This window comes from Quercus suber, unplaced genomic scaffold (assembly GCF_002906115.3).
Source record: "Quercus suber isolate HL8 unplaced genomic scaffold, Cork oak 2.0 scaffold_229, whole genome shotgun sequence".
Taxonomy (NCBI): domain Eukaryota; kingdom Viridiplantae; phylum Streptophyta; class Magnoliopsida; order Fagales; family Fagaceae; genus Quercus; species Quercus suber.
The window spans coordinates 641,688-668,662 of NW_027069687.1; the positions used below are offsets into that span (position 1 = coordinate 641,688).

Consider the following 26,975-nt stretch of genomic DNA (forward strand, 5'->3'; position numbering starts at 1 on the left):
GATAAGTGCAGTTTTTTTCACAAAAAAAAAAAAGAAAAAAGAAAAAAAAAAGGAAAAAAGCCAGTGCAGTTTGATTTGTTATATTTTTTATCTGATACTTTGGTTAAACTTCTATCAAAGACAATATTCCTCTTCCGTACAATAATACACAGCTTTCATTTTATTTCTCTTTTACCATTCCGAAACCGTAACATTTACTTTATTGGTTGAGTAATTTCCTTTGGTACTATTCTCTACATGTCTCTTTTCTTCTCTCTCTCTCAACTTTATATGCAACTAGTTTCTAACTTTCTATATCTGGAATACTAGGTTGGGCTGATAATTTGGATAGAAATAGAACTTTGAAGTAAAGGGTCTGATAACCTACGCAGAAAAAAAAAAAAAAAAAAAAAAAAAAAAAGAGGGTCTGATAAACTATTATCTGGGAAAATGACGAGGAGGAAAATTCAGATTAAGAAGATTGACAGCACGACGGCAAGGCAGGTGACATTCTCAAAGAGGAGGAGAGGACTTTTTAAGAAAGCTTACGAGCTCTCAACTCTCTGCGATGCTGAAATTGGTCTCATGGTCTTTTCTGCTACAGGAAAGCTCTTTGAATACGCCAGCTCAAGGTTTCAATCTCTCCTGCAATTCTTTCTACTTATAGAAAATCCCTTTTTAGTTTCTCATTTTCTGACTAGAGAAAACCCTTTTTTCTATCTATAGAAAAATATGTCATTGTCCATTCCTTGATCGTTTTGTTCATGCATTCACTATGATTTTATGATTTCTAAGGTCTGTGTGTGTGAGAGTGAGAGACCCAACTGCTCAAAATAAAGATCCTTTACTGAACAAACCAAATAAGTGATTTAAAAAATAGTACTATGTGGCATAAAATAAAGAGAAAATAATTTTAAAAATAGTACTATGTAGCATCAAATAAAGAAATGAAAAAGTACTGCAAAATCTTATGGTTTCTGTCTAAAGAAAAGGGTATGGAAAAAGAAAAAAAGAAAAAAGACAAATAGACAGTTTTTTTTTTTTTTTGGGTAAACCAAATAAACAGTTTTCAATTCTTACCTTGAAGGGTTTAACGCATATGTGTAGCTGCTACTTGTTTTGAAGTTCTATAAGCGGGTTATTTTGTCTTTGTATATTGCTAATTATCGCCTATTAATTAGCGTATAATCTAATTTTTTATTTTCCCTGAATTTTAGAGTTGCACTTGCATATTGTATAGCTTCAATTAGCTGCTTCAACTCTGCCTTTAATGTTTGCTTTCTAACTTCCTTTAAGAAGAGTAAGAAAACTATTAAATAATTGTATTTCTCTTCTTTCACACTTTTTTAAAATTGTGGGATGCATGAGGTATATAAACTCCATGTCCAACCATAACTTTCCTTGTGTTTATTATATAACTCCAAAAAAAACTCTTTATACATTCATTACATAAACTTGCCTCATTATTTTATGTATCATAACTATTCAACTAACTCATTTCATATTATAAATTAAGTTTAACTTTCAACACCTCCTCTTAAACTTAATTTTTGATCACCACAAATTAGGCTTACATATTGTAGAAGGTGTCACAGTTTAGTGGCTTGGTGAAGATATCTGCGCCCTAATCATGTGACCTCACAAACTCAAGTGATTTTTTTTTTCTTAGCAATACATCCTCAAATAAAATGATACTAGGTATCAATGTGCTTTACAAGAGCCAGTGTTAACTTATTGTCCAAAAATTCGTAGCTTTTTCTTGCAACATTTGCAACTCCTTCAACAAATTTCTAAGCCAAATTGCATGACAAATACTAGAGGTAGTAGCAACATACAGTCACAATTGGTTGCTTCTTGGATGTCCATGCAAATGCAATATCACCCATATAGAATACAAACCCGCTATCACTCTTTCTATCATCGGTGTCCCCAGCCCAATCACTATCGCTATAGCCAACAAGTTTAAACTCTTTTGAGGGTGAATATAATAGTTCAAAATTTAGTGTACCTTTCATATAGCGAAGATTTCTCTTGGCTGTCATCAAATGATTCATGGTTTGTACTTCTATGTTGCAACTAAGAAGTCCAACGCCAAAGAGAATGTTCGGTCTTGTGCATACTAGGTACCTCAGACTTTCAACCAAATTCTTGAAGAATGTTTGATTTACCCTCTCTCTATCGTCATGCTTTGACAACTTCACTCCACATTCCACAGGAGTACTAACTAGTTTGTAATTTGACATCTTAATTTCTTGTGGATCTCCTGTTAGGAATCTCATATTTGTTCTAATATCCTAATACTTCTTATATTTCCATCCCTTCAATTAGTATTTAGTCCCAAGATAGGATTGAGTTAGTTAGTTAGTTAGTTACACATGTTGGGATTAGAATAGAGTTAGTTAGATCTCTTGGCATATGTAACACTATAGTCATATGGATTAATTGGTGAGGGCACATGCTATATTAATAAGCCAATAGGATAAAGCCATGTGTGGCCAACAAAATAAGAACTTGGGTTTTATAAATACTTGCATGTAACCTTAATTTGTAACATTAAAGAATAAACCAATTTCTTGCTTAGTGCATTTTCTTTCTCTCTTAATATTTCTTTATGGAGGGAGACTAACTCGAATTAAGTAAACTCACTGACATTTTGTATCCATTTCCATACACTTCCCACCAATCCCCCTTAGGAACCATCAGGTTCCTAACAAATGGTATCAGAGCCGTCGATCTTGAAATGACCGAATCTGTTGCAACTCATCAAGTTTTCATTGAGTTTACATTCAAAGGTAGAGATCCTTTTTGGCGGCTTCTCAAGCTCTATGAATTCTTTTCTCTAGAAAAAACGCCACCACATCTCGTGTTTTTCATTGACTCTTATTAAATGTAAGGAGAGGCATGGGAATATTTTCAAGATATGCAAGCATCAAGGTTATGCACAAATTGATTGGATTTCATATGCACGACAAGACCGGTTTTGAATACTGATACTTGATGCATCAATGGAGATTATCACCTGAGAATCCAAGATGCAAAATCCCATGAATTTCATGTTGTAGGTCTAAGAACCAATTCTTAATGCACCAATATAGGCTGCCACTCAAGAGTTCACGATTCAAGAATTTGAAATCCAAGTTTCAGTGACTCAAGAATCAAAGCTGCAAGAGCCAACAATTCCAATGGTTCAAGAATCAAATGAGGGCTCGAGGATCTAAGAACGTTCCAAGGTCCAAGAATTTAAACGGATTTTGAAAGTACACGAGACCACTAATCAAAGAGAAGTTTATGAATATGGTGATCAAGATGTCACTAAGATACTGGTCCTTTGGAAGATTTCCTTTGATGATGATGCCAACCATAACAACACAGTGTGGGCTATTTTGAAAGGGAGGGGAATGTTAGGAATCTCATATTTGTTGTAATATGCTAATACTTCTTGAAGTTCCATTCATTCAATTAAAAGTTAGTCCTAAGATAGGATAGAGTTAGTTAGTTAGTTAACACATGTTGGGATTAGGATAGAGTTAGTTAGAGCTATTGGCACATGTAACACTATAATCACACAGTTGGTGAGAGTGCATGCTTAATTAGTAAGCAAAAGGATAAAGCCATGGGTTATGATGAAGCCATGTATGAAAATGGATGTGAATTGTAAGCATTTAGCTCTTCCTTATTGCATTTCCTTTCTCTCTAAATATTTTTCTATGCCTTTAAGTCTATTCACTTACAATCCACATCCATTTTCAAACACTTCCCACCCATCCCCTTTAGCAACCAACAAGTTCCTAACATCTCCTTAGCATTTCCTGCTTTGGAAATGAATATCTCATCTTCCATTTTCTTCATCCCAATGCCCAGATAATAGGCCATAAGCCAAATATCTGTCATTTCGAACTCCTTCGTCATTGTTTTCTTGAAGTCTTCAAACTTACTTGGATTGTTTCTTATAAAAATCAAATCATTTATATACAAATAAAAAATCAAGATACCTCCATTTTTTCTACACCTTACAATATAATTCATGTTCATGTGTGTATTTATAGAATCTTTCTCTTGAAAATATTTGTCAATTAGGAGCCTGTTTCAAGCTCTAGGTGCCTGTTTCAAGCTATATAGAGATTTCTTAAACTACAAAGCTTTGTTTTCCTTCTTTTTGACAACATAGCCTATAGGCTACTCAATATAAACTTATTCTTCAATTTGAACATTAAAAAAGAAGATTTTACATCCATTTGATAAATTCTCCATTTGTTTTGAGCTGCTAAAGAAATTAGCAAATATATAGTTTCCAAATGAGCAATTGGGGCAAGTATTTCGTCATAATCAATACCTTCTTAACAATAGCCTTCCACCACCAGTTTTGCTTTGTATCTCTCCACCTCTCCTTTTTGCATTATTCTTGATCTTGTACATCCATTTTACACAAATTGCCTTCTTTCCATGTGGAAGAGTTGCTAGCTCTCATGTATCATTCTTCTTTATTACCTTGATCTCTTCATCCATTGAATATATCCATTTCTTATCTCACACAACTTCTTTAATTCTTGTATGTTCAAAATCAGCAAACAGATAAAAGAGCATTAGATCATCTATATTCTCCGGTGAATCATAGAGATCCTATAGACTTCTCATTCTTCTTGGTTACTTCCTTCTGGCGATGATTACAAGGATGGACTTTCATAAATGGGAGATTTTGGTGATGGAGGTGGAGCGTCAGGCTCTTCTTGAACTTTATTCAAATGCTCTTCCTCTTCAAGTAAAGGAAAGAGATCATACTTCTCTTCTTCTTGGGTGCTCCAATTTCTCATAACTTCTTCATCGAATTCCACATCTTGACTAACAATTAATTTTTCAATGTTCGGATTTTTAAGCTTATAGCCTTTAAAGCTTGGATCATAGCCAATGAAGACATAATTTTTGCTCTTGTTATCTAGCTTGGACCTCTCTTGATCTAGTACATGTGGATATGCTATGCTCCCAAACACATGAAGGTGGGAAACGATTGGAAAAATAGACTGCATAATTTATAGCTGTAGTCTAAAGTTCTTTAGGCATTCTCTTGCTCTTCAGTATGTTTTTAGTCATCAATTCTTGGAATATGACTAGATAATTTGATAATAATTTGGTTCATGGTGTGTCTATTAACACACATCTCTCAAGTGTCATTCTTCTTTTGCATGAGTAAGGTCGGTACTACACAAGGAGTCATGTTTTCTCTAATATATCCCTTCTTCAAAATCTCCACGAGGACCATAACTTACCTATTAAATTCTTCATGCTCCTTTAGATTGATTAGATGGTGCACTTTGTTAGGTAGGCTATAGAATACACTAACAAGCTTCCTTTTTTTCTTTAGCCACCAACATGTACACCACTCTAGTAATTTTATCTTATATTACAATTGGGAAAAATAAGAAAATTACTGCCCTCCTCTTTGAAAGGTTTAGGAGTTCTTTCCTTCAAAATTGGCAAACGGACAAATTCAAACTTTCTAATTTTAAAGGTATATGTATTTCTATGGCCATCATGAATAGCATGCCCATCATATTGCCAAGGCTACAGCAAAGGAGGAAAGACTAACATCCATGGCAACAATATCACACCAAATTTCATGTTTACAATTATTTCCCATTTCAAAAGAAACAAGATATCTTCTAGTTACCTTTACCTCTTTACCTTTCTTAAACCTTTCTGTTCATTAAGGCTTTACATGGGGTCAATCTTAACTTAATCTTGTCCACCATTTCTTGTGAAATAATGTTCTCAAAAACTTTTCCATCAATATTAATGGAATATACCTTAACATTGGACTTGCATGTGCACTTGAAAGTATTCAATGGATCACTTAGCAATCACCTTCTTCAATTCAATCTCCCTACTTTGCATAACCCATTATCATTAAATACAAGTTGAACAACATCATCAACAAACTCTTTGCCATTATCTTTGTCCAAAAGTCACATACACATCTACCCTTTTCTTTGGACATTAGTTAGCTAGATGACCAATTTGGCCATTGACCATGCTTATTAATAATTACCATAATTCTCAAATTTTATATTTAAAAAAAAAATAAAAGAAAGAAAAAAAAAATTGTTAATGTTTTCAATAATCTATTTTGTATATTAAACTGAAATTTGACTTTTGGTTGACTTTGTAATATTGTGCCATAAGTTTATGAGGCCTTACAATTTTATATGTTATTATTTTAATATATATTTTTAATTAAATTTGAATTATATTTTGTAATCATATTCTCTTTTGGAAAAAGTTTGGCTACAAATTTAGTTGCAACCTTATGCTTCAACTTCTTCTAAGAAACTAACATGCATGTGTGCAATGCACATGACAAGTATTGGTTGGGTTAAGTGTGATTAAGTGAGTCATGTGTAAACCATAACACATGTTAGTGTCTTGGAGGAAGTTGAAGCATAAGGATGCAACTAAGATTGTAGCCAAACTTGGTCATTCTCTTTAAATGATAGAATATTTAATTCCTATACGAATATAATCACAATAAATATCTAATTCTAAAATATAGTTCTATACACAAACAAAATCATAATAAATGCTAGTTAATAACTATCATAATTTTCATATTTCATATTTTCATTATAAATAGGAAGTAAGATAGAGAAAAAATATTATATATATTTTCATGTGCATTTTAGAGGAGTTTAACTTTTGGTTGACCTCATAAAATTTTATCACATAAGTTTTTGAGTCCTTACAATTCTAACATCATTATTGTAATTTATATTTTTAATTGATTTTAAATTCTATTCTACATTAAAATCCTTCATTAGAATCTTGCCACATTATATTTTCTTTAAATAATAGTATAAATAGTTCCATATACAAACGTGATCATAGCAAATTCCTATTAATAATTGTCTAGATTATTAGATTTCGTGTTTGGCGAAAAAAAAAAAAAGATAAAAGAAAATCATTTTTTTTAAAAGATGATAAAGGAAGATTTGCATTTATTACCTAAAATATATACTGATATCCAAAGTCACTAAAAGTTGGGTTACTGGTATATAGGCAACCCACAAAATTTCCTTTCAAAAAAAAAAAAAAATTACCCACAATTTTGAGATTCTATATTAATAGCATTAGATATGCCTAAACATAGTACCTGAAAGGATGGCCTAATGAAAGTATCTCAATTTTTTTTAATTTCATCTTAATTTTTTTCAGCTTTAATTATTATATTGAAGAGACTTTTAGGGTTTAATGATAAAATAAAATTATCATTTTTTGCTTGAAATCAAATTAAATTTTTTGTGCCACATAAGTTTGAAGTCATCTTATATGAAATCATACAGGGGTGCTCCATTATTTGTAAATTGGCATGATATATCATATATCATATAAGGGTGCTCCATTATTTTGTTAGTATTGTTCACTCAAATTTGGGGAAATAGAATTAACTTTAAACTCCATTTTAGAATTTCCATGCTAAATACCCATAAAGAAGGAAAAAATAACACATTTAGAAAATAGCAAGAAATGTGAGAAGAGATCAATAGATTTTGATTTTAGGGGGGGAAAAAAGAAAGAGAGAATATAAAAAATTATATGTAATAGAAAATTAGAAGATTTGGTTCACAATCTTAGTTTCCCCTTCATTCAGTAAATCTTATGAAAATTTGGATATTTATTTGACTGTTTACTGAAAAAAATGGTTTTGGGTATTGATTGTTCATATAGAGAAATTTTATCAATAATGCAATTATTTTGGCAAACAATGGGCAGGAAGGACTTTGTTTATCCTGTGTTGTTAGGTATTTTCGGATAAGTTGTCTACAAAAATTTTCTTAGGTAGAAGGTTTGCTGCAAAGAGATATAAGAAAAGCCAAAGGCCAATTTTCAATTCAAAATAATACTCTCTTTTAATTTCATTCATGATCTAGGACTTAAACAGGATTTACTTGTAACAACTCTCCATGCATAAGAAATAACTTACATTTCAATACAAACTATACAAAGTAAAGGTTTAACCAAATATTTAAAAAACAGCTAACAAGACCTATTCACTTGACTTTATATAGTTTGTATATATTTTTGCTAAAACATTGAAGTACTTTGAAAGGACTATCAACTCTAGGCAAAAGTTAGCAAGATATCCGACTAGAAAGCATTCTCCTCAAGATGAATCCCCACCAAATCACCTTCCTTACAAGTTGCTGGTTTTCTATGTTTGTTGGCTTACTTTTTGGTACTTCTGAATTTGTTTGAGAAATCAGTCTTGAACATTTTCATGCAACTTCTTTATATATTTTACTCTGTCCTCAATGTCTCCACTAAAATTATGAGTAGCAATTTTATATACTTTACTCTTTCCTCATTATCTCCACCACAATGATTAGTAGTAAGCAGTAATTTCATGTCAATAGCAATAATATGATTTTTGTTTTGAAGGGTAATAGGATTTTGACTATACACAATTCAACTTGAGTTTGAAGGATAACTCTCAGAAAATCACTTAAACTTTAATTGGCAGTTAGAAGGTAGTTTTTCTGTGTCACCTTTTATATTTTTCATGTTATTGCGAGCTTGTTAGGAATAACCTTTTCCTCCTTGGTTGGATAGTGTGGTTAAATGTCTCTCTCCTCCAAGGTTAAACCCTTCATAAGCTAACCACGCCAAACCCTCCCTCAAAGATTGCAATTTGAGACTTCAAAAAGAAAGTTCTAGGATATGGATGAAGCATATATTTATAAGGAGAGTACATAACCAAATTCTTTGAAATGAGGCTGCACAAGCAGTGGACAAGTCAGGATCTCATAGAAAATATTTATTCATTAGCATGGTATGTCTGCTTGAAATCTCAATGGGGTACTGTAGCCATGTATGTTCAAAACAAGACCTATGTAGGACATCATAGGGAAAGATATAGAGTACTCTAGTTTAGCCTTTTGAGATGCGGTACTTAAAATGAACTGAAATTACCATTCAGTGATACAAAACCACAAACTGGCAAATTGGAGATCTTACCCCTAGTATCACATCAAAGGTGACACAGAATTCTACCATTCTAACAAGCATTACAGATAAGAAAATGGTAACATCAAGAGAGGACAAAAGTGTTTTCTCGTTTATTTTAAAAATGAAAAAAAGAATTACGTTTACATGTTCCTAAATATAGGAGACTTTACCATCTAAGCAAGGCTAGTTACACAATTCTTAATGAAGGACTACAAACAGACCGGATAACCACTTAAGTTTCAATTGATGATAACTCCATGACTGGCAAATGTTGGAATAACCTAGCTGTGAAGATATCTGATTGGCAAGACTAGCTTTAGTAAGCCAACAAGTAGAAAGAATAAGATTAGGAAGACATACTCATGCGAAATGATGTCATGAGTGACTTGACTTTGAATAAGAATCTCTAATTACTAATTAAACTATAGTGAAAATAAGTAGCATAACTTAGTCAATTAACTAGATTTCTTTCAAATTTGATAAGTACTATGTTAGTTTTAGTATTGATCTTATAGTCACATTAATCAGGATCATGATAATAACGTGGTCTTTTCCATCATAATTGTGCTCTTTACAGTGCATTAGTGGGACTTATCAACTTGTCTATGATTGTGGTTGTTAAGAATTTCAATTAACCAGATAAAGCATTTTCAAAAGGAATTTCAATGTAGTTAATGATAAAATTTACAGCAACATTAATTTAAATAACAAGAATTGCATACCTAGATGTCTAGGATTCTGTAGGGTTTCATGATGAACTGTCATGGAAAACTAATATGACGAGTTTTTTGAAGTCTTACTTTGAATTTTAGAGTATCTTTTCAATCTTTAAACTTTCCAAAACTAAAACAGTATTTACTTTATGATATTTATCCTGCAAGTAGTAATTATGTAACATTTTAATGCAATAGCTTGAACCAAATCCAAAAGTCTTAATTCATTTTATTTGATGCCTGCAAAAATTAGAAATTTACTAAATAAGTAAGAAATTAATATGATGTACAACACAGTCGGAAAATAAGAATGAGAGAATAAACAAGACAAATACTAGGATTTACCACCTAGAATTTTCCTACAAGCCCTAGACATCACCATTCACCACCAAACAAAGAGAAATCCATCATTTGCAAATTCTCAAATTATTCTTATTCATATTGTACTACCTTTCATGGCTACAAAAGTACTAGTTTAATAGGGTTTAGGTATTACACCAATATGAAAAATGCCTAATCAAATCTCTTAAAACCCTCCGCATTAAAACCAAATTCAAAATTTAAAGTCAAAAACAATATTATTTTCACATTCAAAAATAATTTTGGTGCCTCAACGTGCATCTCCTTTGCATAACCAATTTTTGGTGCCTCAATGTTACTATCTCTCATGTGTAAAGCTTTACCCTCAAGTTTGTTGATTAGTTTTTGAGTGGATGCCATTATTTTGTCTTGTTAGGCATTAATTTTAGTAATTACTTGCTACCCCAATTTTAACAAAATAGGTGAAACTTTTTGAATTTCCTTTCTTACACTAGCTAAAAGTGGACTGAGAAGATTCAAGGGAATTTCTTTATATATGTCCAGAGACATAATTGTTTCCATGGCCAAAATTACAACAAGTGAATAGATGGACCTAATTATTTTAAAGAAAATTTGAAACATCTCAGCAATCAATGCATCACACTCAAGGTCCAGCATCACCAAGCATGATCGGACCTTTGCAATAGTGTCAAGATTTGAAGCCTCCTTCGTATAGTAACAATTGGTCACATGAGACAAATAGACAAATTTTCAAATGTAGCTACAATCAGCCAAAATATTTCCTTCATTTGCTCATCATCATATGGGGCATTTGGTGTTGTTATCCTCGTAATCTCAGTGATGCAAGATGCAACTGAAAAGTTCATTAGTGACCAATGCCTTAATTGAGGGTTAAAGTGCATCATGCATTGATTTATTTGATGCAAAATCCACATTTTCTAACAAATTTTTGACTTTATTAATAAGAGTGAGGAGGTTATCAATTGAGGAATAAGAGTTAAGGAGGCTTTTCCCAATTCCCATCCTTTTTAAGCTGCTTCTCAAAGTCTCTATCAAAGGAAGTCATTTTTAGCCAAAAAATACAAAGACTAAAACTCTACCCATTGCTAAAAGCAAAGAACTTGATATGCATGGGTTGGCTTTTGGGTTTAATGGGCTAATCTCACTTCTTCTTTTGAAAATTGGGCTAACGGGTGTAGGTTTTTTTTTTTTTTTTTTTTTTTGGGGACTGACTTGAATTGGGTGGAGGGGATCAAACATTCTTATACCAAGTTGATGTAGAATAAAATAGGAAAATAAAGATAAAAGGAGAATAAAAGGATAAATAGGACAAACATTAGGCTCCACCTTCTAAAATCTACTTCCAAGCCCTATGCATCACCACCTAAGGATATTCGGCACCACTACCAAATAAAGAGAAAGTCATCACTCTCAAATCATCAAATTATTCTAATTCGAATTGTATTGCCTTTCATGATTACAAGAGCACTAGTTTAATAGGGTTTAGGGATTGCACCAATATAGAAAATGCCTAGTCAAATCATTTAAAACCCTCAACATTAAAACTCAATTTAAAATTTAAATAAAAAAAAAATTACATTAAAAAATGAAATCTTAGATAATTTTACTGCTCCTTGCATCATAATGTACCCATTGTGTCAATCAATATAAATAATTTAGGGGTTCATATAGATGTTTACCTTTATAGTTTGACCAAATTAGAAGTTTGCTCATAGATTGTGCCAATCAATATAAATATCACTTGTGCTTCACATTTTAATTGGGAACACAATTGGCTTGCAGACAATGGCAGATATGTGGTATGCCAGCATGAGATAAATAATTAATTCTTTAGTCACTAGCTCAAGTTTTATTTCCTTAGATATGTGTCAGAAATACATACCAGTAGTTTATAAGTTCGTCCGCGCTTTCAATTTACTAAAATGAGAGAGAGGTAAAAGAATTGAATGTGTTATCCTTTTGTTGTCTGAAGTATGCAGCAAGTAATTGAAAGGCGTAATCTATGTCCAGAGAATCTTGGCAAAATGGACCAACTATCTCTTGAGCTACAGGTATGATGTTTTAAAGTTTTTTAGTTAGGTAAATAAGTGAGGTGGAAAGTCATAAGAAACAAATTACATCTACTTTGAGATAATAACTCTTGAATCCATAAGAGGTTCTTTAATTCACAAGGAGAAATTTGACGTCCACCAAAAGGAATGGAGAAAAAACTTTTAGAAATTTATATTAACAAAATTTTGAATTACCTTGGAGGCTACTATGCATTTAAATGGAAAAGAAATCATAGAGAGGCTAGTAGACCACAAAACACCCGTTAAGCAAAAAATGAGGCTAGAGATATGAAAATCGCCAAAAACATCAAAATTATAAAATTTACAAAATCAAATCCTATAAACCTTAGGAAACATTTCAAAACAAATGGGATTTTATTTTGAATTCTAAATTGAAAGTTAAAAAAACTTTCCGTAAATAGCAAAAATTACTAAACGAATGCCTAAATGGAGGAATTTGTCCAAAAGTGGCATAGGTCATGGCCATAACTTAAAATTACCATACAACAGCAATGAAGTCTTAGTCCCAAAAAATTGTCGTGTTAATTATGAATTTTCAATAGTTTAGTCGGCCACATGTATTTTTCTTTAATTCTGTTCTATCTGAATTCATAGTCTTTGTTACTTCCTTACTTGACAAGTCCTTTTGATTACTTCTACTAATGTTTTTTTCGTCCTTTACCATTTTTCATTACATCAACTTGAATCAACTTGTTCTTTCTTATTGGTGCATTAATCACTCTCTTCTAAACGTGACCACCTCTAACTTTATCAATAGGGTCACCCCAAAATTCAAGCAGATTTCCTTATTTTAAATTCTATCTTTACGTGTATTTTCATCTATCCATCTTAATATTCTTATTTCCAATGTTTTCATTTTAATGTTGATACACAATTTTATCATTGTCACAAGGAAACCTGACAGGATTATTTCTTAATCAGATAGCTCACGAAATTTTCATGGAAATTTTGAGACTTACATTTTATTGAAAATCGTACCACCATAAGAAAAGCTAGGTATCATTTTTTGGAACACTTAAGAGGACTTGTTGTGGCCCTAACATTTCGGCAACCAAAAAATTTCTTATCGAAGGCAGGATTGGAATTGCTTACATGTTTTAGAATCATTGATAAAATAAAAGGTGCTCACATCTTATAGTCATTGCTACCAACTTGATTACAGTAAAGCACATACCATAAATACCAAAAATGATTAAATAATTAAATGATTGCCTAAATGAAGGAATTTATCTGAAAAGTAGTGTAGATCTTGGTCATAACTTAAACTTACCATAAATAATGAAAATGATATATAACTCTCAAAGTTTTTTCCAATGTTTTCATCTTTTTTTTTTTTTATAAGTAATATGACTTATATTCAACAATAAAAACACAAACAGCCATTACAAGTGTTCATGAAGGTGAACACAAAACAATAGCAAACAAAACAACAAAAAACAGAATAAGAGGAACAACTTAAGTGGCACTACTAAGGGTAGAAAAGAAATCCACAGCAGAAGAACAGTTTGAATAACCCCAGCACTTAGCCCATTCAAAAAGAGTATTTTGGCTGAGTGCTTGTAGCTGATCAAGCGTTCTCTCCAGATCCTCAAAAGAGCGCCGGTTCCTTTCCAACCAAACAACCCACATCAAACACCCAGGAACCATATTCCATACGTTTGAAGCATATTTTCCCAACCAATTACTCCAACAAGACACCAAACTCACCACAGAGCCTGGCATGACCCATTGAATCCCAAAAGCTTGTAACATTTGCACCCACAAAGCATAAGTTACCGGACAGTGAATGAGAAGATGGTCCACAGTTTCCGCTAAACAGCGGCACATATAGCACCTATTCGCCAAATGGAGGCCCCGAAGATTATCCAAAGTAAGGATCCGGCCATGTGCCGCAGTCCACAAGAAGAAAGCCACCCTTTTAGGCACCTTGACTTTCCAAATCCCCTTCCATTGGAAGTAAGAAGGAGTTGTACCCCTGATCTTATGATAGAAAGACTGAGTATCAAACTTACCATTCCTACTAAGACACCAAAAGGGTCTATCCCACCCAAAACCTCGTGGGATCCGAGATTGAATGAGTTCTAGGAAAGAGAAGGCAGTCTCAAATTCCCTCTCATGAAAGTTCTTATAAAATCTCACATTCCAACATCTACTACTCCCATCCTCCTGATGATCCAACAAGTCAGAAATACAGGCTTCCTTGTCACTAGAACATGCAAATAATTGAGGATAGAGCATTTTAAGAGAGAAACCCCCAACCCACCTATCATGCCAAAAACGAATACGAGAACCATCACCACCACAAAAGCTAGGTGTTTGGAGAGCCTCTCCCAACCGACATTAATACCATGCCAAAGGCCACACCCGTGTGCCCTTATACAATCTTTAGTATTCCACCCCCCTTGATCCACCCCAGATTTGGTGGCAATAACCCTCCGTCAAAGACTAGTTCCTTCTTGGCCAAACCTCCATAACCATTTACCTAAAAGAGCTTGGTTGAAGTGACCTAACTTTCTAACCCCCAAACTACCCATCTCTAGAGGTGAACACACCTTCTCCCAAGCCACCAAAGAATGTTTAAAACACTCATCTGAAGACCTCCACAAGAATTTCCTCTGAATACGCTCCAATCTGTTAGCCACAGCTACAGGGATGGTAAATAAGGAAAGATAGTATGTGGGAAGACTAGAGAGGGTACTCTTCAAGAGAGTAAGCCTACCACCCTTAGACAAATATAGACGCTTCCAACCAGCCAACTTCTTCTCCATCTTCTCCAAAATTGGGTTCCAAATGGATGCAGACTTGTATGAGGTGCCCAAAGGCATGCCCAAATATTTCATGGGCAGGCTACCCACCCTACAACTGAGAATATTAGCCAAAGCATCAATATTACCAACCTCCCCCACCGGGACAATCTCACTCTTCCCCACATTGACCTTTAAACCAGTTACGGCTTGGAAGCAAGACAAAGCTAGTCTAATAGCCAACAACTGATCTCTGGAAGCATCACAGAACAGAATAGTATCGTCTGCAAAAAGCAGATGAGATATGCGAACCCCAATAGAGTTCGCAGGTCCCACATGAAGGCCACGAAGCAGACCACTATCCTCGGTTTTCTTAAGGATCTGAGATAAAACTTCCATAACCAAGAGGAAAAGAAGAGGGGACAAAGGATTTCCTTGTCTCAACCCACGAGAGCTTCCAAAAAAGCCTGCTGGGGAACCATTCACAAGAACTGAGAATCGAACAGTAGAAATGTAAGCCTTAATCCACTTCCTCCAGAAACATGACTCTGGATTATTTCTTGATGCACTCTCTCTTGAAATTTTCATGAAAACTTTGAAATTTGCATTTTATTGAAAATCCTACTACCGTAAATAAGTAGAAATTAAATAACAAGTACGCACAAAGAACACAAGAATTTACGTGGTTTGACAAATTACCTTCCTCCACGACAACGACAAAGAAATTTCACTATAAAATAGGGAGATATAATAGTGCATAATAACACTCTTTAGAAACCTAAATCCCAATACACCCTAACTCTCTCTCAGCCACAATACAAGAAAACTCTATTCTTCTTCTTCTTATGCGGCTGCTGCTAGGTTTTAGGAATTGTCTCTTGTAATTGCCGCACACTAGCACTTATATATTGCTATACTTAAGTCGGCAATGTAGGATTCCTTGTATCAATTGTATTCGGTCAACTACTATGACCGACTTAGACTTGTGGTTTCCTATTACAAGTTATATTTGGTTTATTTGTAATTGACTTGGGCTTGTGGCAATTCAAGCCACACACGCGGGCCCACTTCAACAAATCTCCTCCTTAGCTTGAATTGATCAAGCTACACTAACAAATTCCTCCATCGCCATCATCTTAGACCTTAAGGGCTCAAAAGTTGCAAACACCAATCAAGTTCAAGCAACTCTTGAACTTTTCTGTTGAAACTAGATTTGTTAATATACTAGATGCATTATCTTCCTCTTTCTGTGAGTAATCCTTAGCCACTAACTGTGCCTTGAATTATTCACCTTCAATTTATGATAATGCTTCTTTCTTGCGGTATACCCACTTGCAACCAATAGTCTTCTTTCCCCTGGACAATTTCAATGATTCCCAAGTCTTATTCTTCTATATTGACCCCATCTCTTCTACATTCCCATAAGATGATGGATCTCCACTGTTGGTTATGAGAGCAAAGCTAACCATATCTTCAAAGTCATATCTCTATGGTGCTTTGTGAACCCGCTTCTCTCTACCTTTAGCAATTGAATATGGCTCTTCTTGTTGTAGTTGTGGATCAATATCATTATCATTACCCTTATCACTGGGTGAACTATTCTCGTCAAACTCCACCTCAACAGTTAATTTCTCCTATGAACTATCATCACGTCTTCTCTATGGTGCTTTGTGAACCCGCTTCTCTCTACCTTTAGCAATTGAATATGGCTCTTCTTATTGTATTTGTGGATCAATATCATTATCATTACCCTTATCACTGGGTGAACTATTCTCGTCAAACTCCACCTCAACAGTTAATTTCTCCTATGAACTATCATCATGTCTTTGCTTCATTCTATTTTAACATAAAGGCTTCATCAAATATAACATCTCTGCTGGTCACCATTTTCTTTGAGATTGGATCCCAAAGCCTATAGCCTTTAGAGAATCTCCAACTGTCTCTCTAAATTTTTGTACTGTTTGGAGAATGAACAGTGACTTTTCCTTTTATCTACTCGCTTTTTCAAATACATTTTCCAACAGACTCTCCATCTTTTTCTCTATTCTATTAAAATATTATTTCTTCATTATTTCTTTATTCTTTTTTTAATATTTCTTAATTCATCTATATTTTTCAAATTCCAAACAACATTAACAATTATATTTTTTTTTTAATGAGAAATGTTGTGTCTATAATATTTTTTCGCAATACTTTCAAAACAAAATCTTATATGGTAAGTTGTTACTAGTTCTAATTTGAACACACCATTTAAATTATTTTTTCACTCACCAATATCAACTACTAACAATCTGTCACTTAAAATTTATTGTGAAAGTATTGTAAAAATATCGTAGTAATGTTACTCAATTTTGATTTCTTATATTATTTTTCCTTTTTTTTTTTTTCATCCATATGTTTTTTCTTTCTTTTTTTCTCTTGCTTTTTCTCCTCCACACACGTACGCCTACCCCTATATCTATCTTCACTCTTTTTTTGACTTTTTGTTTTTGTAGTTCTTGATCTCTGAACTCCAGAACATATCTCCACTTCTCCCTTTCTCTTTCTTTCTCTTTCTCTTACACACACACACACACAAATTTCTCTCTCTCTATCTCACACAAACAAATTCTCTCTCACACACATAGATCACCGGCAAAGAAGTGGAGATTGACGTTCTACTTTTTTCTTTTTGGTTCTGGTTTGATTAATTTTATTTTATTGTTAAGATTTCATTAGGCTTATGAGAAAGATTGTTTGTGTTTCAAATCTTTCGATTGGGTTTTGTGTTTTTGATTTGATTGTGGTATGTTTTAATTTGTAACCATTAAGACAGAGAAGCACGAGAGAGTAAAGAACGAAAGAGAAAAGGAATGAGAGAGAAAGAATTATTTTTTTATTCAACCGGGTATTATTTTAAGGGAGAATATTGTTTAGAGGTGCTACAGTAATTGCTACAGTGCTATCCATGTTGAGGGAGCTACTGTAGCAAATCTAAAAAAAAAAAATTGGAGATGGAGAAGTTGTTAGAGGGGTTTTTTTGTGTGTTTACTCTACATATTTGGCTTTGGAAAGCCTATTGGAGATGCTCTTAACACCTTTTTGAAAACCAAGAAATATGCTTTTTCTTGACTTCAAATCCAATTTAGAATGCTCTCCACTCTGCACATGTACATAAGTTGGACAACCAAAGATTTTTAGACTCAAATAATCAACTGGTCTACCTGGCCAAACCTCTTCTGGAATCTTGAAATCAATGACCGATGATGGAGATCTATTAATAATGAAGCTTACTGTGTTAACCATCTCTATTGAGAACACCTTAGGCAACCGTATTTAATCTCATGCATTTGGCTCTTTCTGCTAAGGCTCTGTTCATTCTCTCTGCAACCCCATTCTGTTGTGGAGTTCTTTAATTGTGAAGTGATGAGTAATACCTTCTAACTCACAAAATCTTATAATTTTTTTTTCTCTATACTCTAGTCCATTATCTGTTCTGAAGTATTTTATTTTCCTGCCAGTCTAATTTTCAACTTGTGCTTTTCACTTTTTAAATATGCCAAACACATCAGACATATGCCTCATAAAATAAATCCATACCCTTCTAGAGGGGTCATCAATGAAACTGACAAAGTACTGAGCATTGCTATGAGAAGAAACTGAAACTGGACTCCATACATCTGAATGAACATAATCAAGAACACCTTTACTTGAATGAGAGCCTATCTTGAAACTGACTCTATGCTGCTTCCCATACACACAATACTCATAAAAGTCTAGCTTGCATGTCTTCACCCCCTTCAATAAATTTCTCTTATGTAACTCTGATGTAACGACCCCGCCCCAACTGTGTAGATATTGTCCGTTTTGGGACTCATACCCTCACGGTTTTGTTTTTCCCCAGGTTGCATTAGGGAAAAGGCCTCTACATATTGAAGGGAGGTCATTTCTTATAAACACATTCCCATGTGCTTCCCTAGGCGATGTGGGATTCTATGGAATGCAAGACCCTCTTTTTGGGTCACTACAATCCACCCCCCTTACGGGCACACGCGTCCTCGCGTGTGGGGCCCACACTTCCAGCTAGGGCATGGCTCTGATACCATCTTTGTAACGCCCCAAAATCATAAGCATTAAAAGTCAATTTAATCTGAATAATCCATAAAAATATTAAATGAAAGAAACCAGCAATCTAAAATGTCATCACAAATGTCAGAGCTCTAATTCACCAAATACAAACATCCTCAAAATAATTCTCCAATACAATGTTCAATGCCATCAAATAACGATAAAATCCTCAAATTCAACAAAATAGCTCGTAACTACTGTCTGCCAAAAATCTCTACTCCAATAATCCCTCTAATGTATCTGTAATGGGAAATAAAAAGGGGGGGGTGAGATAACTCAATAAGTGGAATTCACTAACATTGGGGTGTGGGAACAAACCTTTCAAATAAATAATTTTTTTTTTACAACAATTTCATAACTTGTAACTCATCAATATTCATCATCAAATACTTCATATATAAAAAGAAAATATCTTTATATTGTGAGCCATCATAATACATATATCAATACAATCACATAAACAATTTCCTAGGCTTTTCTCGTGGTCAACGTTTACGCCCCGTTGACAGGGTTGTGCTATCCCCTTTTTGGGACTAGAACCTCCTTTTCATCTCCTTTCTTAAGGATGGTTCCCTTGGAACCTAAAGGTGCACTCCCTTGCTAAGGAGCTTCCCTTTTGGATCCTTAATAGTATTCTCCCTTACTAAGGAGCTATCAAATGTGCATTGTCCCCTTTTTTAGGACTGTTCCTTGCTAAGGACTAGCTGCGGTATGATTGTCTCTTGCTAAGGACTAGATACCATACTGAGCTTCTATTCACGACTTGCCATAGGTTTCTAAAACACATTTCAATATGCTCACAAAAATAATCTATTCATAATTCTCAAAAATATAAAGATATGTACATACACACATACAAGTTTAACTAAATTTAGGTTGTACCACAAGTTTTTCATGAAACGAATAGTAAACGTGCACATCAACCATTTATAAAATATCAATTTATACATAGAATATTAACATATTTCTTTAATATAAAATACTTTAACAATTGACATTGTTTTGGGAAAACCCCCAAAATTAGTCAACACCACTTACCTCTTAATTGTAAAATAAAAGGAATCAATCACCCTTGAGTCACAACAATTCAGTAGAATTAGAACCTGAGATACTTTGCACAGCCGTAGAGAAGAAAGGAAACAGCTCAAACATGTGTTGCGGCTAAAAACAAAAAGGAACTTCTTTATGTACTTACACGTGTAACTTAAAAGGTAAAAGGCTAGGGTTATCAAGGCCCATATATTTACTTATGCCACTTCACTTGGGTTTCATAATCCATAGTATTTATTCTATTTTTAATATCTTAGGCCCAATTCAATTTAATCCATTTAATTGTAGGCCTCCTTATAATTTATGTATAATAATTAAATTGGTGTCAAAATTTTGGGGTGTTACATCTGACACACCACGTTCGCCAATATGGCCAAGTCACATATGCCATAATTTTGTGTCATCAGTGCTGGACTCTATTGGAATGATGACTGCAACTCTTCCTACAATTGTGTTCCTAATCAATCTGTAAAGCGTGGTTACTTTCTATCCCTTCATCACCATCAAAGCACCTTTGATAATCTTCATGATTCCACCCTTTGATGATTATGAGTACCCCAAATCATCCAATACTCCTAAAAAAATTAAATTCTTCCTAAGATATGTCTGACATTATTAAGAACTCTTACAGCTCCATCAAACATCTTGATCTTTATAGTACCAATCCCAATAACCGGGCATGTAGCATCATTACCCATTTGGACCATACCACCATTGTAAGGCTTATACATGTCAAACCAATCTTTCTTTGGAGTAATATGATATGAGCATGCTAAATCTAAAACCCAAGATTCCAGTAGAATATTATTACTTGAATGAGATTGAAAGTAAATTTGCACCAACCTCACTTTCATCTGATGTTTCTTCAACAACACTAGCTGATTCTAGGGGCTTTTTTCCATTCCTCTTCTCCTCTAAATGCTCTTTCAACTCTTTACACTGATTCTTGTAGCGCCCTTTCTTGTGACAATAAAAACACTCTACACCTTTCTTTGTACGTGGTCTAGACTGAGATCTCTTCCCATTGGATTTTGACTCACTTCTACTCCGATTACTTGACTCTGACTTTACAATAAGTCTATCAGCCTGAGAACCATCATCATCTAGCTTCATCTTTACGTGTGACAACAGAGCACTAGTCATCTTATCGAGTACTACAGTCTCTTTCCAGTACATCAACATAGTCATTAGATGATCAAAATGTGTAGGCAGCGATGCTAATAAGATAAACGTTTTATCTTCATCCTTATAATTCACCCCAAAACTTGACAATTGGGTGTTCAACATGTTAAAAGTGTTGAGATGCTCCAACAGATCTGAATCCTCCTTCATATGCAAACTGTAAAGTTGTTTCTTCACGTACAACTTGTTCGTCAGATTCTTTCTTATATAAAGACTTTTTAGTTTGACCCAAACTTCTTTTGTGGTCTTTGCTTCTAGGATGTTGTGAATGACCTCATCATCTAGGTTGAGAAGAATAGCACTAACTACTTTCTCATCCATCTCTACCCATTTTTCATCCTTCATCGTTTCAGGTTTCTTCTCCTTCCCAAGCAAGACCTTATGAACTCTTTGTTGAATTAGGAGATCTTTCATCTGCCTTTGCCAAAGGGAAAAATTTTCCGTACCACAAAACTTTTCTACGTCATACTTTGTGCTTGACATCTTTACTGAATTCAAAAGATTGAATCCTAATTTGGCTCTGATTCTACTTGTTATGCAAATAACATCCCAGGACACAAATCAATAACAGTTAATAAGTAGAAATTAAATAACAAGCACACACAAAGAACATAAGAATTTACGTGGTTCGGCAAATTGCCTGCCTACATGACGATAATGGAGAAATTTCACTATAAAAATAGGAAGATATAATAGTGCACAATAACACTCTATAAAAACTCAAATCCCAATACACCCTAACTCTATCTCTCACCCACAAGACAACAAAACTCTATTCTTCTTCTTATTTGGCTGCTCCTTGGTTTTAGAAATTGTCTCTTATAATTGCCACACACTAGCACTTATATATTGCTATGCTTAAGTCGGCAATATAGGATTCTTTGTATCTATTGTATTGGTCAACTGCTACGACCGACTTGGACTTGTGGTTTCCTATTACAAGTTGTATTTGGTATACTTGTAATTGACTTGGGCTTGTAGCAGAAACTTGTTTCTCCAGTTTCTCTGTAATTCCAGCTTTAATTCTTAATTTTAATGCAATTCTCGTTCAAGTTCTCAATCAATTGATCTTGATTCCCATCATCTTCATGAACGGCAATTGTTTATATTAGCTTGAGAACGGTACCTCCTACGCCATGTTGAGCAAGGAAATTGAGGAGAAGACACATGCGCTGAGGTATTATAGCTACATCACTATCATCTTGTTACTGTAAAGACATATATATACCACAATAAATTAATGTTGAGAAATGTTCACACCTAACACAGGAAGATCAGAGGAGAAGAGCTCCCTGGAATGGATATAGAAGAATTACAGAGACTGGAGAAAGAGCTTGAAGTAGGCCTGAGCCGTGTTTTAGAAACAAAGGCTTGTCTCTCTTTTTTATCTCTGTTTGCGGGCATTATAATGGAGTGTTGAAATTATGCACTTTATCTTAATATAAGAAACTTTTGTCTTGCAGGGTGAAAGATTTCTGGAAGAGATCACTGCCCTTCAGCAAAAGGTCATGTTCCAAACTTTAAATCTTTGCGGGACATTTCATAAAATTATTATAATGTCTGCAAGACATTTCCGGAACAGATCAGTGCCCTAGAGCCAAAGTTCATATGGTTTCAATGTATAACAGTTTCGTACTTTAGTGATGATCCGCTCCATAATGATATCATGGTAAAATCTTGAAATATTAGGTGGAAAGAAGAAACAAAGTGAAGTTGAAAAAACACAAGGAATTAAGGTGGTTTTGTCATGGAGTCCTACGTGAACAGTAGAAAGTTTTAAACAACTACATATTTATTATTGAATTTTGTGTATAATAGTGTACTTATTTAAGGGAATATGTAGTAGACTAACTCTGTGTTAACCCTAGGATTGCAGTAATATAGTTAGTACTGTGTACAATTAGGACTACTGTAATGTTATGTGCTTAACCCCTAAATCCATCTTTAGCAAATGTCAGCTGTAAAACTTTGTCATAATGTTAATGCTAGTTGGTGCAAGTTAATAAAAATGGTGGTCTTTGTGTGCACTGGCTAGCTCAATGGGTAGAGAAAGGAAAAGTTCACATGGCTAACAAGAAGTAACAACCACCATTGAATATTTAGTTGAAACCATTGTCAACATAAATTCAAAACTGAATGTTATATTGTTTATCCTATCACCTGACCTATACCAATTCATAATGCATCGATTTCTTATATAAGAAGTTAGGTAAATATACCATATTAATTAAATTATATTTTGTATTTAAGGCTAAGAATTCTTAGTAATGGCTCTCTGCTCATCTTATTCTTTTAATGCAGGGAGCCCAACTGATGGAAGAAAACCAACGACTAAAACAGGTAATAGGTCTTTTATATATATATATATATATAAAGTTCTTCCTCCTTTCTTCCTATCTCAGTTATAAAAAATGTCTCTTCCACAGATGGAGAATCTGTTTAGCACTCAAACACATGTACTTGAACAAGTTCAGTCATCTGAGTCAATCACCAATATTTGCAGCTCATCTGATCCTCAAGACAATGACAGTTCAAACATATCTCTCAAGTTGGGGTAAGTTTGTGAAATTCTTAAAAAATTTTAGTTTTCTAGATGAAGTATGAAATAATATTCAGGATTCAATCAAAGGATATTTGCATCAAACCTCAGTATTTTGGGGCCATATAGCATATAGTTGTAGTTTCAATAGAGGAACTTGACCAAACTGATAAATTTTTCCTTAGGTTTAGTTATTTCTCTGGATTTAGCATTACAATATGTACTATATTCTAATTTACAGTTCTATATGGGCTTATATGGTACTAAAAGATAAATTTGTTGGTGAAATTAATGGTTGCAACCACAGGTTGATGTCACTTTCAACTCGTCAATGAGCAATTCTTCTGTTTGTGTAGCAACTTAACTATCATCATTGACTGCATGCTTAGAAATGCATGCTGCTACTATAGAGAAACTATTTGCCTTAGTGCATCGTTCTGTGTCTTGCAGGCTACCTTTTCCTAAATGAATTTGAAGTCTAGTGAAGATCAAGAAGCAATACATGGATTCTCTTTTCTCAAATATAAAAGAAAGAAGGCCATGTTTAAGTAAATACAAATCCTAGCTCAGAGCTGTAATTAACTTTCTGTAAGACCAATTTGTTTCCACCAGCTGATTCTAAGAGAGTCTGCTTGTGTATACGGTAGATTTTGGATGCTTAGTCATTTTTATGGATGAATAAAGGGTCAATTTGTTACAATGGAAAATGAAGTAGAGGATGTTGGAAAAGGTTGAGTGTAGGGTTGAGACTAATGGCAAGTCATACTATTGATAAATTGATTCACAATTCTGCAATTGGTTTTTTTTTTTTTTTTTTTCTTTGCGTGATTGCCAGTATTACATATTTTCCGCAACATTTCTTTATCAAGAATGGTGCTTTTGAGTACACTTTGGTTTAAGCTTTATGGTCTAAAAATGTTTTCAAGTCAATCTTGCTTGCAATAAGACTTCTGTGAGCTTCCTATGATTTTGCAATCTAGATTCTTGCACCAACTTGAGAAGAGTGATATCATAATTCGTAATATTAATTTGCTCCTAGTGTTTTCTTTTTGTTTTTTTTTCTTCTTTTTTGGTTTTTAATTTGAAAATTTGAATTTTTCTAGGTTGGATTGTTCTAGTTCCTAGTCTTCCTTGGCAACTCAAGATTAGCACTTCACAGGTTTCGTTGATATATAACTAGATCTTGTCTTGGTTCTCTCTCTCTCTCTCGCTCTCTCTCTCTCTCTCTCTCTCTCTCTCTCTCTCTCTCTCTCTCTCTCTCTCTCTCTATATATATATATATATAAGTAAATAAAATAAAGCAAGATTTTAAATTATGTGTTTTTTTGGGTCAAAATTGCATCAGTATATAATTTGGTATTCACCAATCACCATGAAGTAAACTCATCAAAAAAAAAAAAACAAAACAAAACATTTAACATGTTAGGGCTAATTAAGATGAATAAAAATCAAATGTCACTCTTCTTTTCTTTTTCTTTGTTTGTTTGTTTGTTTGTTATTTTGGGGGTGCTAATGTGAATATCTAAAAGTAAAACTTCTCAAGTAATTGATTATCTCCTTGATGTGTGTGACTCTTCAAGTAATTGATGATCTCCTCAAGTAATTCTAGTAGGTTTACAATTGGAAATCTTACCAAACTTATTTATTTTTGGTATTAGAAGAAAACATGAATATATTAAACATTCTGAAATTAATAATTACACTTACCACTTCTATCTTTGTATAGTTTAATTTACTAATCATATATAGTACATATGGTCACATCCATTAATTTATATATTTTTCAATCCCAATTTCAGAATTGTTAAATCTTGATATATATATATATATATATATATCTAAAGTAGGTACTTTAAAAACAATTTGAATTAATTAAACTTATGAATCAAAAAACAAATAAAACTACTTCAAACATCTAGTCTCTTAACATGAGTGATATGTATAGTGGTATCCTATTTATTGTTACCCAAAAAAAAAAAAAAAATCTTAACTTCAAATTAGTTGAATGTGACGTTTTATACTAGAGGTTGACAATTATTGTGGGTTCCAATTAGCTCAACTGGTAAAGTCTCTAATGATTGTATAAAAGATTTGGGGTTCAATTTTTGCTTACACAAAAAACTGATTGGTGTCTTGATTTGATGATAAAGAGCTATCATCAGGAGCGGACGCTATCGGTTGAAACTCTCTCTCTCAAAAAAAAGTTAACAATTATTGGAACTTGATGTAGACCACACTTGAATAAAATAAAAAAGGGTAAAATATCATTTTCGTCCCTAAACTATCACAAAAGTTCATTTTTCGTCCCTAAACTTTCAAAAGTTCGTTTTTCGTCCCTAAACTATCACAAAAGTTTGTTTTTCGTCCCTAAACTTTCAAAAGTTCTATTTTCGTCCCTAAACTTTTCCAAACATATTAATTTTTGCCCCTCCGTCTGACGGAGTGCTAACGTGGTTTTGACAGAGCACTGATGTGGGAGGGACGAAAATCAATACATTTGGAAAAGTTTAGGGACGAAAATAGAACTTTTGAAAGTTTAGGGACGAAAAACGAACTTTTGTGATAGTTTAGGGACGAAAATGATATTTTACCCAATAAAAAATTTTCCAATATAAATGGATTGTGTTAACGGGTACCATAAACAGCTTTTTGTACTTCACAACATCCTTTTGTCTTTTATTTTTGCAAGTTTATGTCATTTTTTGCAGTTTTATAGGTTGTGGAGCTAGGTTCATAAAGAAAAAAAATTTTTAAATAGATTATAGGGCCAGCTTTTTGTTTTATTTATTTATTTATTTCTTTTAGTTATCCAATTTATTTATTAAATGAAATCTACATTAGTCTAATCTTAATAAGCACCACGCAATAATTATTAACATTTGCCCTTCATAAAATCATCTAGTAGAACAAGTGACACGTGTCAAGAGTGCTTGGCCAATTTATTCGCTTGAGCTAAGACTGGACCATTTTTGTTCCTTCTTCTCAATCAAATTATCTTATTCAGGAAAAATAAAATAAAATAGTTCCATTTTTGTATCTGAAAAGGTTCCTGGACCATCTTGTGGTCCATTTTTGTATTTTTGTATTTAAGTCATGGGCCCGCTTCTGCAAAAAATTAAAAAAGTCATGGCCTCAAAAGTCTAGACCCTTTATCTCTTGTTGAAAAGGTTTAAATGTTGGCCTCTCCATTGGTCCCTACATTTTATTACTGGAAGTCGGAACTTAGGGTGCGTGTGTATACTGTATAGAGCAG

The 26,975-nt window shown here is 33.6% G+C and overlaps 1 protein-coding gene across 3 annotated transcripts; it reads left to right on the forward strand.

Annotated features, from left to right (window-relative positions):
- The first annotated feature begins 235 nt into the window (after window positions 1–235).
- LOC111999454 (MADS-box protein JOINTLESS) lies at window positions 236–25,000 on the forward strand. 3 transcript variants are annotated; one of them, XM_065780253.1, is made up of 8 exons: window positions 236–611; window positions 12,001–12,079; window positions 22,296–22,360; window positions 22,453–22,522; window positions 22,647–22,688; window positions 23,485–23,523; window positions 23,610–23,737; window positions 24,826–25,000. In XM_065780253.1, the coding sequence occupies exons 1-8, from the start codon at window positions 430–432 to the stop codon at window positions 24,845–24,847; spliced, it is 627 nt and encodes a 208-aa protein (XP_065636325.1). In that variant the 5' UTR covers window positions 236–429; the 3' UTR covers window positions 24,848–25,000. The 3 variants fall into 3 exon arrangements, with proteins under 3 accessions (XP_065636325.1, XP_065636324.1, XP_023887353.1); XM_065780252.1 differs by having other exon boundaries at window positions 238–611; window positions 22,453–22,552; window positions 24,826–24,997; XM_024031585.2 differs by lacking the exon at window positions 24,826–25,000 and adding an exon at window positions 24,173–24,517 and having other exon boundaries at window positions 244–611; window positions 22,453–22,552.
- Window positions 25,001–26,975: the final 1,975 nt, after the last annotated feature.